The 12,632-nt window shown below is 42.0% G+C and overlaps 1 protein-coding gene across 1 annotated transcript in view; it reads left to right on the forward strand.

Moving 5' to 3' along the window:
* ube4b (ubiquitination factor E4B, UFD2 homolog (S. cerevisiae)) overlaps positions 1 to 12,632 on the forward strand; it is a 38,441-nt gene that overhangs the window by 15,768 nt on the left and 10,041 nt on the right. Inside the window, 10 exon segments of the mRNA XM_035740642.2 lie at positions 1,321 to 1,462; positions 3,133 to 3,233; positions 5,404 to 5,518; positions 5,772 to 5,855; positions 6,532 to 6,588; positions 7,532 to 7,648; positions 9,672 to 9,770; positions 9,870 to 9,983; positions 10,256 to 10,454; positions 11,889 to 12,027. Of these exon segments, the coding sequence (XP_035596535.2) occupies positions 1,321 to 1,462; positions 3,133 to 3,233; positions 5,404 to 5,518; positions 5,772 to 5,855; positions 6,532 to 6,588; positions 7,532 to 7,648; positions 9,672 to 9,770; positions 9,870 to 9,983; positions 10,256 to 10,454; positions 11,889 to 12,027 (1,167 nt within the window).

The following is a 12,632-nucleotide window of genomic DNA, read 5'->3' on the forward strand; positions in this document are numbered from 1 at the left end:
TGGGAAGCAGACAGTGTTTCTGCTCTTGCAGGAACAGGCTGAGAAACGTAGAGCCTGTAGACCATGGGTGTCAAACGCACTAATTATTATTTTACTCAAACCACCCGCGGGCCGTATGTTTGACGCCCTGCTGTAGACTCTGGCAGCTTTATGACCCTCAACTGTTGTAGTTCATGCTCAACCTCAGAAGTTAATTTCAGTACAGATCGAGGCAGGGTGCTTATCCTTGTGGTACTGCTAGGAGTCTGTTCTGTAAATCGAAAATAAATATTTGCTTGCAAAAATATTGAGAATTCATTATGACTATGCTACCACTGCAGTAGGAGAATGATATCTGGTTCTCAAGCACTATGATCCTTGTAAATCAGCAGCATGAGTTTGGGCCAGGATTGTAGTTTCCCAGTGAATTAGGCATGTCATGTACTGTAGCTAAGATGTCCAATTTCGCTAGCTAAATTTGTACTATGAGGAAAGGACCCAAAGTGAAGGAGTTTAGACTGTCGACACCAGGTAAATAACCCTTGCAAGTGCGTGTTGAAGGCACTGTTTCACTTTTCTGCAAACAATCTTCAGGTAAAATCCACAGACGACAACTGGTTTAATTGTGTCTTCAGATGGTTTCTGTTGCTGCAAATGCTGCTTGCTGCAGCCCGGATAAACAATCTGTTAGATTGGTTGAAAACTTGCACTTTCAGTCTCCACTAAAAATCTTTTGTTGAGTAGCTTTGGGCAGAAGACTTATCCACAATATTCCTGCGGACTGAGGTTGTGAATCTGCTCACTGGTTACCCACTGGTCTGTCTTCGAAAACAGACCACTAACAATGCATTAACTTAGACCCCAGTGAACCCTTGGGTGGGATCTCTGGAGAATCCGTTACCTGGGTTGTGTTCATCAGGCATCAATTGCAAAAATGTGACAAACTAAGAGAGCGGGAGCAAGGCACTAGCTGGAGTTGTCCAATAAGAAACAAACAATTTTTTTTCCTTGGCAAAATATGGCAAAAAGGTTTGCCTGCCCTAATGAACACGGCCCCGCTTCAAACTGCTATTGAGTGAGATTATTGGAAGAATTTTGTAAAATCTGAGGGTGTTTATTTAGAGTTCAGACTCAAGAATTGTTTGTCAATGCCGAAACGCTGCCTTGCTATACTCTCGCTAACATTTTACAATTTATTTCAGGGGAACTGAAATGGTCGCTTATTTACCACATTTGTCCACAGGGCTTCTTTCTTAAGGCGCCCTGGTTCTGCTCTCCTGTCGTCCTGTTACATTTTGACTTTCTCTCCCATTTTTTCCCCCCATCCATCTCTCTGTGTAGTCTCGGTGTGTCCGGAGGGGGAATGGCCTGGGAATCCTGCGGCGACCGGTTCACCATCGAAGCGTGCAAGGAGACAGAGATGCTCAACTACCTCATCGAGCGCTTTGACAGTGTGGGCATGGAGGAAAAGAAGGCGCCCAAGGTAAACTGGAAACGCTGTTAAGATACATGGCGGGCCACCGGAGGTTTGACCCGTATCTACTCATTTGGAATCTTTGTCCTTTAAAAGGGCAGCTAAAACTTAATTCAGAAACACCATTGTAACACAGTGTCCCCAAACAATACTTACCTTTCAGCTATGCTTAGTGTGGCCTCTGGTTGTAACAAATGCTCTGAGAGGAGGCAAAGTCAAATTTGCTATTCGCAACACTTTATTTTTTGTAATCACATTTTTGTTATTTATATTAGACAAACTTGAACAAAACACCTTATTGAATTCAAAAAGCCAGACCAAAATACCGCTCACAATAGCTAAGTCTCCATCCAATTGGCGACAGATTTTCATTAGAATATTCAGAAATCTGAGTAATGTTTTTTTCACCAAACTGATTATTTGTTGATAAATATCTGTGATGGCGCAGTGCACATGAAATGTACCTTTTGTCGCTTAAGTTTTCACATACTGAATACAAATCTGAACTTCCATGTGTTCTATCACATTTTCAACTCTGATATTTTTGTAACAAATTTTTGCCTAAAATACCAAATGTGCCTACTCTGGTCTTGGCACGTGTGCTCTAGCTAACCGCTCACAGATACAGTGCGGGTAGGCTAGTTTACTTGATGAGATTATGGTTAAGAAAGAGCAAAAATAGTTTTCTTGTCAAACGGCTGTCAAGCATTGTTCATCATGTCACCAGAATAAGACTCTCAATATTTATTGAAAAGGTGCATCAAGCTCATCACAGTGCACTTTCATCACCCTGTGAAATTCATATTTTCATCTGTAGCCTAATAAGCTGCATATTTCACTGAGTCATAGTGGGAGTACCACACACACACCATATCATTATGTGATTCCAAGTTTTTCAATATGATGGTTATTATATCACTTTGTGCTTAAATGTGTTTCCACTGCAATTTCTCACTTTCATGATCTTTTCATGGCTGTTAATTTGTGGCATATCTTTACATTTAATTAACTTTAAACAAGGCACACCTGTTAATTGAAATGCATTCCAGGTGACTACCTCATGAAGCAGGTTGAGAATCTTGGCATTTGCCAAGCGTGTGCAAAACTGGCAATGCAAAGGGTGTTTACTTTGAAGAATTTAATAAAAAAATATATATTTTGACACTTCTTTTGGTTACTACATGATTCCATATGTGTTGTTTTGATGTCTTCACTATTATTCTACAATGTAGAAAATTGTAAAAAATAACACCCTGGAATGAGTAGGTATGCCCAAACAGCTTGATGCCAAGACATTGACAACAAATATATATTGACATAGTAAAATAAATGTGGAGAAAAACTCTCACATTAAACACCAATGTTATTCACTAAGTTGATGGTTTATATTTATGATCATGGTTTACAAGTTTAATTTTATTTTCTGTTTTAAAATGGTCTTATTTCATTATTTTACATGTGATAAGGCCACAGAGGGCCGGAGATAATTAGACACCTGTGTTAATCATAAGGTCCCAAAAGGGCCACTAGATGTATTTTCATAGATTACATAAACTCCTTTTAAAAATACCACAATTCTGGTAGTTTACTAGTAAACTTTGAATGTTTCCAGTAATATACCCTCCCTTTGCAGCTCTAGTCACCACGCTTAACTTGTTCTTCTCCCTCTGTCTTCTCAGATTTGCAGCCACCCCAGTGTCAGCCAGCTCCTCAGCAACATACGCTCACAGTGTATTTCCCACGCCGTTCTTGTCCTTCAGGGTGCCCTCACGCAGCCCAGGTCTGCCTGACATCTTCCTGTCGCCTCTCACAATACTATGGTCCTAATACAGTATTATTCTGTGTACATCAGTGTTTCCCTACCATTGGATAGGAGTGTCTAGATCCCTTAAACTCAACTCTAGACGTTGAATCCAGTTCCACTACTTTTTTTTTTTCATTGTTCCCCTCTAATCGGGGACTGATTTTAGACCTGGGACACCAGGTGTGTGCAATTAATTCAGGTAGAACAGAACCAGCAGGCACCAGACCTTGTTGGGTAAGAGTTTAGTGCCCCTGGTCAAGATGTTTAGCACTGTTGCCCCATGCCTACATTTGTAGTATTTATTATTTAAATTCATAACAATTAAGTGCAGTTATTTTTATTTATTTTTTAAGCCCAAATATTCACCCATGGACACATGAAAGAAAGCAGTAATGAACATGTCAATTGACAATTGTGATGCCAGAAAGCCTGAATCTTGCTTTCACCTTGCTTTAAACTAGGGGAAAGACTGGTGTACGTGTTTTTGTTATTTTTTTTTTGCGTTCTCGGCACCCCTAGCAGGAGCTACTAATCTATCACCATAGCAACCCTATCACCATAGCAACTCATCTATTTCTCCTGAAGTTCATGTCCACTTTATTTTTCCCAATCATTCACACCTTTGCTACCCACACTCTAGCATCTGGTACACCATTAGTGTTTTCAGAAAGTTTTCAGACCCCTTGCCTTTTTCCACATTTTATGTGACAGCCTTATTCTAAAATTGATCAAATATATATATATTATTTTTATCAATCTACAAACAAGACCTTATAATGACGTAATGAAAACTGATTTTAAGACATTTATTTATTTTTGTATGATTTTGCAAAAATAACGTAGTTATCCGTAGAGCTCCGAGACAGGATTGTGACGAGGCACAGCTCTGGGGAAGGGTACCAAAACATTTCTGCAGCATTGAAGGCCCCCAAGAACACAGTGGCCTCCATCTTTCTTAATGGAATACGTTTGGAATCACCAAGACACTTCCTAGAGCTGGCCCTCTGGCCAAACTCGATGGCCACTCTGACAGAGCTCCAGAGTTCCTCTGTGGAGATGGAAGAACCTTGCAGAAGGGCAACCATATCTGCAGCACTCCATCAATCAGGCCTTTATGGTAGAGTTTCCAGACCGAAGACACTCCTCAGTAAAAGGCACATGACAGCCCACTTGGAGTTCGCCAAAAGGCATCTAAAGGACTGACCATGAGAAACAAGATTCAAGTTGGAGCTCTTTGGCCTGAATGCCAAGCGTCACATCTGGAGGAAACCTGCCACCATCCCTACGGTGAAGCATGGTGGTGGCAGCATCATGTTATGGGCATGTTTTTCAGTGGCAGGGAATGGGAAACTAGTCAGGATCGAGGGAAAGATGAATGGAGCAAAGTACAGAGATCCTTGATGGAAACCTGCTCAGGACTTCAGGAATGGGGCGAAGGTTCACCATCCAACAGGACAACGACCCTAAGCACACAGCCAAGTCAATGCAGGAGTGGCTTCGGGACAAGTCTCAATATCCTTGAGTGGCCCAGCCAGAGCCTGGACTTGAACCCCATCAATCATCTCTGGAGAGACCTGAAAATAGCTGTGCAGCGACGCTCCCCAACCAACCTGCCAGAGTTTGAGAGGATCTGCAGAGAAGAAGATGAGAAACACCACAAATACATGTGTGCCAAGCTTGTGGCGTCATACCCAAGATGGCTGGAGGCTGTAATCGCTGCCAAAGGTGGTTCAACAAAGTACTGAGTGAAGAGTCTGGATGTAAAATCCATTTTTAATGCATTTGCAAAAGTGTCAAAACCCGTTTTTGCTTTGTCATTATGCGTATTGTGTGTAAATTGAGAGGGGACTACAATTTAATCAATTTTTTTAAATAAATCTGTCACGTAACAACGTGGAAAAAGTTGAGGGGACTGAATACTTTCCGAATGCACTCCTGTATGCACTCTTGACGTTTCCTCTCACTGTTCTCTGTACCTGTTAGTATGCATCCTCTACCACTGCAGAATGCAATAATATTGCCAAAATACAAGTGTGTTCCCTCAAAATAGACAATTTGCTTTCAAAATAGAATAGCCAGGTGACACAGTCCAGATATATTCTGTGTTGTGAGTAAAAGCCATCCTCCTCCCCACTCCTCCACTCAGGAGTACTCTGCAGCAGTCCCTGCTGGTACCCTACATGCTGTGCCGTAACCTGCCGTATGGCTTTATCCAGGAGCTGGCTCGCATTACCTACCAGGAGGATGAGGTCTTCAGACAGGTGGGGTAGACCCAGACAGGTAGACTGACTCATAGACAGAAACAGAAATACACTAATGGTTTTATTAGTCTGACAATGAAATGGTCAATTCTAAAACATTAGAAAATTTGCTCAAACAGTTAAAAATAACCTCCATATGAAATGGGAACAAAAGTTATTGTAGTAAGTTGTCCTGTACATTTCACCATGTCAAGTTTCAGCTGTGTCGACTAACGCCATCCTCAAAATTGCTCACTTGTTGGCTGTATTTCAGATCTTTGTTCCAATCCTTCAAGGGCTTGGTCTGGCTGTGAAAGAATGTTCCTTCGACAGTGACAACTTCAAATTCCCCCTGATGGTAAGGTGGCAACGGAGAAGTAATGTGCGCTTGCGGTGCAGGCTTAGTGTGTGTCCCAAATGGCACCTAATTCCCTACGTAGTGCACTACTTTTGACCAGGATCCCTAGGGCAATTTCTAGGGAGTAGGGTGCCATTCGGGACGTAGTTTTAATGTGGTCTTTTAGATGCTGCCTCGCAGCCAGTGACTGAGCATGTCTAACTAATAGGGGGCAGTTCGAGATGTCAAATGTATAATGGATTGACTTGAGGCTGAATCTCTGCTAGCGTGATGAGCCTATCAACCTTCAGCTAACCTTTAGGCTCCAACCATATATATAGATTTACTAGAATGGGTATTTGCCATTAAAATCAATGTTTCTGTGATTTGATGGACCGGTGGCCATATTGAGGGTACTCGTGTGTTCCAGACAAATTTGCTTTGGTCTGAGGGGCTTTAACTGTTCTAGGAATTCTATTTTTCTATGGCTTCAGCTACTCCAACTAAAGGCTGGGTAACATGATTGGACATTTTTAACTTGTCTTGTCACGCCTGTCATAAGATGACTTTGGGTGTTTTCTTATACACCAGGGGACTGAATCCTATGGTCATTTCACAGTCAATGGTCAATGTTATTAGGCTATTTCTGATGGCTGTTCATTTAACGTTCACTTACGGCGTGTTTTGTTTTCTACAGGCATTAGCTGAGCTATGTGAAATCAAGTTTGTGAAGACTCACCCCATGTGCAATTTGGTGAGTGTGCTGGAAGAGATTTTTTATTTTATTTTTTTATTTTACCTTTATTTAACCAGGCAAGTCAGTTAAGAACACATTCTTATTTTCAATGACGGCCTGGGAACAGTAGGTTAACTGCCTGTTCAGGGGCAGAACGACAGATTTGTATCTTGTCAGCTCGGGGGTTTGAACTCGCAACCTTCCGGTTACTAGTCCAACGCTCTAACCACTAGGCTACGCTGCCATCTTTCCTGTGTCTTTCCTGCTCTATTACTGAGGTTGCGAACAATCCCCTCCAGTGCACCTTGTAGTCCAAGGTGTTGATTTGTTGTTCTCCTTTTAACCTGATACCACTGTTTACTTGAGCACACTTAATATGTTGTGAAATCTGTTGTGAATGTATGCCTTGGCAACAGTTAATGGGGACCCATAATAAATACAAATACATCAAAACACTTTCAAAAGCCTTGCCCCCGATTAGACCAACTACAGACAGTAGATGAAAAACATTGTTTCCATTGGCACCATAGAAAGAAGTACTTATTTTTCTAGCACTGGATAAGTCTCAAAAGGCACCCTATTCCCTATATTGTGTACCATTTTTGACTAGGTCCCATAGGGCTTCGGTCAAAAGTAGTGCACTGAACAGGGTACCATTTTGTGCACATCCACTGTCTTATGTGAAGCATTCTGCTCTTGAGTCAGCCGGCCCACTTTACAGAAGCAGGGAAGAATTTGGCTTGGTTATTTTATATATGACAGGTTTGTCTAGCTCACATTTTCGAGGAATGGGAAGATAACAAGGATGCTTCCTCATTGGACACTATGCCCTTTAAAGTGCACTACTTTTCACCAGGTCCCAGTGGTACTGGTGACTTCTTTAAGCAGGTATGGCTTAGTAATTTAAGGCTCACCTCATGTATGTGCCTGTCTAAACTATAGTGTGTGTGTATGTGTCCAGATGACGTCTTTGCCCCTGTGGTGTCCTAAGTCTCTGAGCCCGGGGACTGGCCGAGAAGTCCAGAGACTCTCCTTCCTGGGAGCCTTCTTCAGCCTGTCGGTCTTTGCAGAGGATGACGTGAGTAATAGGAATAGGGTGAAATTACCCCTGGACACTGATGCTGGGTCAGTTTAGCATTCTCCATACTAATGCAATCAGGAATTCAAACAGTGTGAGAGGAGGGGGGGGGAGTATCAGTGTAGTGTGTGTTGGTGAAGCTATACAGTGTTTGTTTACAAACAATGGATTAAAATAAGCTTGTTTGGGCCTCCCGAGTGTGCAGCGGTCTAAGGCACTACATCGCAGTGCCAGAGGCGTTACTACAGACCTGGGTTCATTCCCGGGCTGTTCCGTAACCGGCTGTGGCTGGGAGTCACGTAGGACGGCGCACAATTGGCCCAGCGTCGTATGGGTAGGGTTTGACTGGGGGAGGCTTTACTTGGCTCAACGCGCCCAAGCAACTCCTTGTGGTGGGCCGTGTGTCTGCAGGCTGACCCCGGTCGCCAGTTAAACGGTGTTTCCTCCGACACATTGGTGTGGCTGGCTTCCGGGTTAAGCTGATGGGTATTAAGGAATGAGGTTAGGTGGGTCATGTTTCGGACGACGCAGGACTCCACCGTTGCCTTTCCTGAGCCCATTGGGGAGTTGCAGCGATGAGACGTGATCGAAAAAGGGAAAACAAGCTTTTTTTGAGAGTCTGATAGGGTACGACATTGCAGTTCATGACGCATTTCTTAGTTATATATTTTTTAAGAATCAGTGTCTATACAGTGCGTTTGGAAAGTATTCAGACCCCTTGACTTTTTCCACATTTTAGTATGATAGAGCCTTATCTTAAAACAGATTCATTAGTTTTTTTCTACATACAATACCACATAATGACAAAAAATATATATATTTTTTTACATGTTTGCACATTTACGTAAGTAATCAGAACCTTTAATCAGTACTTTGTTGAAGCACCTTTGGCAGAAATTACAGCGTTGAGTCTTCTTGGGTATAACACTACAGGCTTGGCACACCTGCATTTGGGCAGTTTCTCCCATTGCTTTTTGCAGATCCTCTTAAGCTCTGTCAGGTTGGATGGGGAGCGGTGCTGCACAGCTATTTTCAGGTCTCTCCAGAGATATTCGATCGTGTTCAAGTCCGGGCTCTGGCTGGGTTACTCAAGGACGTTCGGAGACTTGCCCCGAAGACACTGCTGCATTGTCTTGGCTGTGTGCTTAGGGTCGTTGTCCAGTTGGAAGGTGATCCTTCGTTCCCAGTCTGAGTTCCTGAGTGCTGTAGAACAGGTTTTCATCAAGGACCTCTCTGTACTTTGCTCTGTTCATTTTTCCCTCAAACCTGACTTATATAGACAGCAGTGTGCCTTTCCAAATCATATCCAATCAGTTGAATTTACCACAGGTGGACTCCAATCAAGTTGTAGAAACATCTCAAGGATGATCAATGGAAATAAGATGCACCTGAGCTGAATTTCGAGTCTCATAGCATAGGGTCTGAATACTTATGTAAATAGGGTATTTCTGTTTTAATGAATTTGCTAAGATTTCTAAAAACCTGTTTTTGCTTTGTCATTATGGAGTATTGTGTGTAGATTGAGGAAAACAATTCATTTAAAGTAACAAAATGTGGAATAAGTCAAGGGCTCTGAATACGTTCCAAATGCGCTGTATATCAATATATGTTAACTCCCAAAATGTATGGACTTTAAGGTTAGATTGTGGGAGGGGAAGCTGATCCTAGATCTCTACCTAGAACAAACCACCTTGGTGGTGAGTAATACAACTTGTGTGAATCAATGCAATGTGCCCTTACGGGCTGAAAAGCAAGAGAAATATAGCCCAGCAGCATAGCTTGTCCCTGGGATTTTTTTAATTTTGCAAATTTTTCTGAATGTTAAAATGGTTTTCTGGTGTCACCTAGTGTATTGCTGTAGTTTACCTTACAAAATGATACAACAAAAGCTCACAGAACTAAAATATGACTTCAGTGCTTAGCATTGACAAGTCTATATCACATTGCATCCAGAATTATGTTGGCATTAGATTACTTTAACCAGCAAAGAAATTACTTCATTTGTTTGGTCTTTCCCCCTCAGTCCAAAGTTGGTGACAAGTACTTCTCAGGCCCTGCGATCACCACAGAGAACACTCGCGTGGTCAGTCAATCCCTGCAGCACTACCTGGAGTCAGCCCGGGTAAGTCCTGCCCCACTGGGTCTATCATGGCTTGTCATTTGCCCAAGTATACTTCCCTCAATTTGGCATGACAATTATTTTTTTGTATTCTTTTGTCAGGGTGAAATGTTTAAAATCCTCCACAACATCCTACTGAATGGAGAGACAAGAGAGGTAGCTCTCAACTACATGGCAGCTCTGGTCAACCGCAATGTGAAGAAAGCCCAGATGCAGGTAAAGTGATCTTATCCTATATTCATTAATCTAGGAAATGTCTGAATTGAGGTTTTCTAATGCAACCATTTCAAGCTAGAATGTCTGGCCCCAAAGTCTGAATAGACCCAATGCTAATCTAGCACACAATCTCCCCTCTCCCTACCTTTCTTGTTAGAACAGTGAAAGACTTTCTGGAAAAGTGGGACTGCCCCACTCCTTAAATAACAAAAAAATAATTTGAACTTTTCTCTTCCCTTCTCTCTTCCCTTTGTCCCCTCATCCTTTTGCAGACGGACGACAAGCTGGTGTCCACAGATGGCTTCATGATCAACTTCCTGTCAGTGCTGCAGCAGCTGAGCATGAAGATCAAGCTGGAGACGGTGGACCCCTATTATATCTTCCACCCCCACTGCCGCCTGCATGTCAGCCCCGAGGAGACCCGGCTCAAGGCCACCATGGAAGAGCTCAAGACCTGGCTGGCCGAGATGTGTGAGTGGACACCGTAGATAATATAACAGAGCCTCTATGCATTCGAATGGAACAATTTGTCTGCCCTTTATCTACGAGGACCCCACCATCGACGTCATAGTATTAACAATGACTATAATGAGTTATAGTTGATCACACCTAGGTTAATGTGGTATTTGTTTTCTTTCAAATGTTTAACCTGGAGTGTCATGAGGATGGGGTTTGCACTTTTGGGACTTCCATTGATTCTTTTGTGCCAGACAAGCTCAATCATATGCAGTTAAAGTATTTGAAAAAAATGAAGAATTTGTGTGGTTGAGTTGCAATTGTCAACTGAACTTCCATAGTGCATTTTTAAAGTTGCTTTGTGTGCGTCCTGACCATATTCACATAGAAATGTTAGTTGTCAATCTATTATTCACATTGAAAGCAAGTCTGATAAGCGGTAGATATGTTCTATGTGCACTGTTTCTATGCTTCCTCTCCTCAAGTTACAATTTTGTTTACTTTTAGCAACCAGGCAATGGCGGAGTGATTTCTACATATTCAGTGTTGCCTCGCCGCTGCTAAATCATTGCCGCCACTCCAAAAAAATGTGTTTAGCTGTGAGACACTTTAAAGGGATATTGCGAGATTTTGCCAATCAAGCCCTTTTTCTGCTTACCTAGTCAAATGAACTCATGAATACAATTTTTATGTCTCTGCGTGCAGTTTGTAGTAAGTTTCTAACTAGCATTACCACCAATGCAAGTCTATGAGAATAGCTAGTGTACCTGTGAAGATACCTCAAACTTCCTTCAAACTGCATGTAGAGCAGTGTTTCCTCTGGAAAAATGTGTAGCAGTGGGGGAAAGGTCACAAAGGGGATGGCGTTTTTTAGGTAGGGTGTCATTTTACCACAACTGTAACCCTACAATTGACCCGTGTTACATTTAGCCCCACTCTTCCGTATGCGCTTACAGTGAATTGTGGAGCTGGTAACGCTTAACCATACCGCTGCTAAAAACTACATTGCGACTAATTAGTTACTACTTCTACTGAAGACTACGATAAACTATTTATAAAAGTCACTCCCTCTACTACACCAGCATACATGTTTCAACACTAACAAACTTTTAAACTTCTTCCACTAGATTCACCATCATATTTCTCCCCCAAAATTTCTGATTCTTTAAGTAAAAGTGTAGTAGTCTTGAGTCTGGTTGTATGTGATCTAGTAGTTTATCAAAGTAATCAAACCAGATATTTGTATATATTTAAAGTTGACTATATTTCACTAAAGTAAAACGTTTCAAACTTCAATTACCACAAAAATAGATTAAAGATCTGAAGGTCACCGTTATTTCATGGAAAATTACAAAATTACCATGTAGTTATTATTAGGATTACCTGCCAAATTGACAAACTGGATGTGCCATTCACCCCTGAAAGTTTCCTAATTGTTTTTGTTGACAGACAACGACCCCTCCAAGTTCTCTGAGCCCAAGTTCCCCACAGAGTGTTTCTTTCTGACGCTGCACACCCACCACCTGTCCATCCTACCGGGCTGCCGACGCTACATCCGCAGACTGAGAGCCATCCGTGAGCTCAACAGGTACACTCACTCACACACACACACACACACACACACGTGAGGACAAGTGGCCACAGCCACTCAAACAACCTGGGACTAGTTGTCATTTTCAGCCCGACAGGTCCCGGCGTTACTTAATAGCAATCTATATTCTCAAAAGCATGTGAGGCTCGTGTTCATATTTCACAACCTATGCAGGTTTTTGGAGTTGCCTATAGCAAAATGATACACCTGATTTAAGCTACGTTATTACATGCTAAATGTTTATGATCAGTGACAGATGAGTAGAAGAATAGATGAGCTAACACCTCCACTTATTTTCCCAGCCAGAGATCAATTAACCATATATTTAAAAGTCTGTGAAAAATCTGTTATATTTATGTTATCACGACGAGTCCCCACACTTGCCTCAATGCAGCTTGATGGCGCTGACCCAATCAAAACGGTGCTGAAATACCAAGTTGGCCACACACGGCTATTGCTTTAAATGTATTATAATGGTTGGATATGACTTTGGGAGTTCCAGTAAGAAACCATTTGATACATACCTTCATTTGCATTAGCCTATAACCTATTCCAATATTTAGTTGATCATAACTAAGGCTAAGGTGAGTTTTCTCATCGCA

This window comes from Oncorhynchus keta, chromosome 28 (assembly GCF_023373465.1).
Source record: "Oncorhynchus keta strain PuntledgeMale-10-30-2019 chromosome 28, Oket_V2, whole genome shotgun sequence".
NCBI lineage: Eukaryota > Metazoa > Chordata > Actinopteri > Salmoniformes > Salmonidae > Oncorhynchus > Oncorhynchus keta.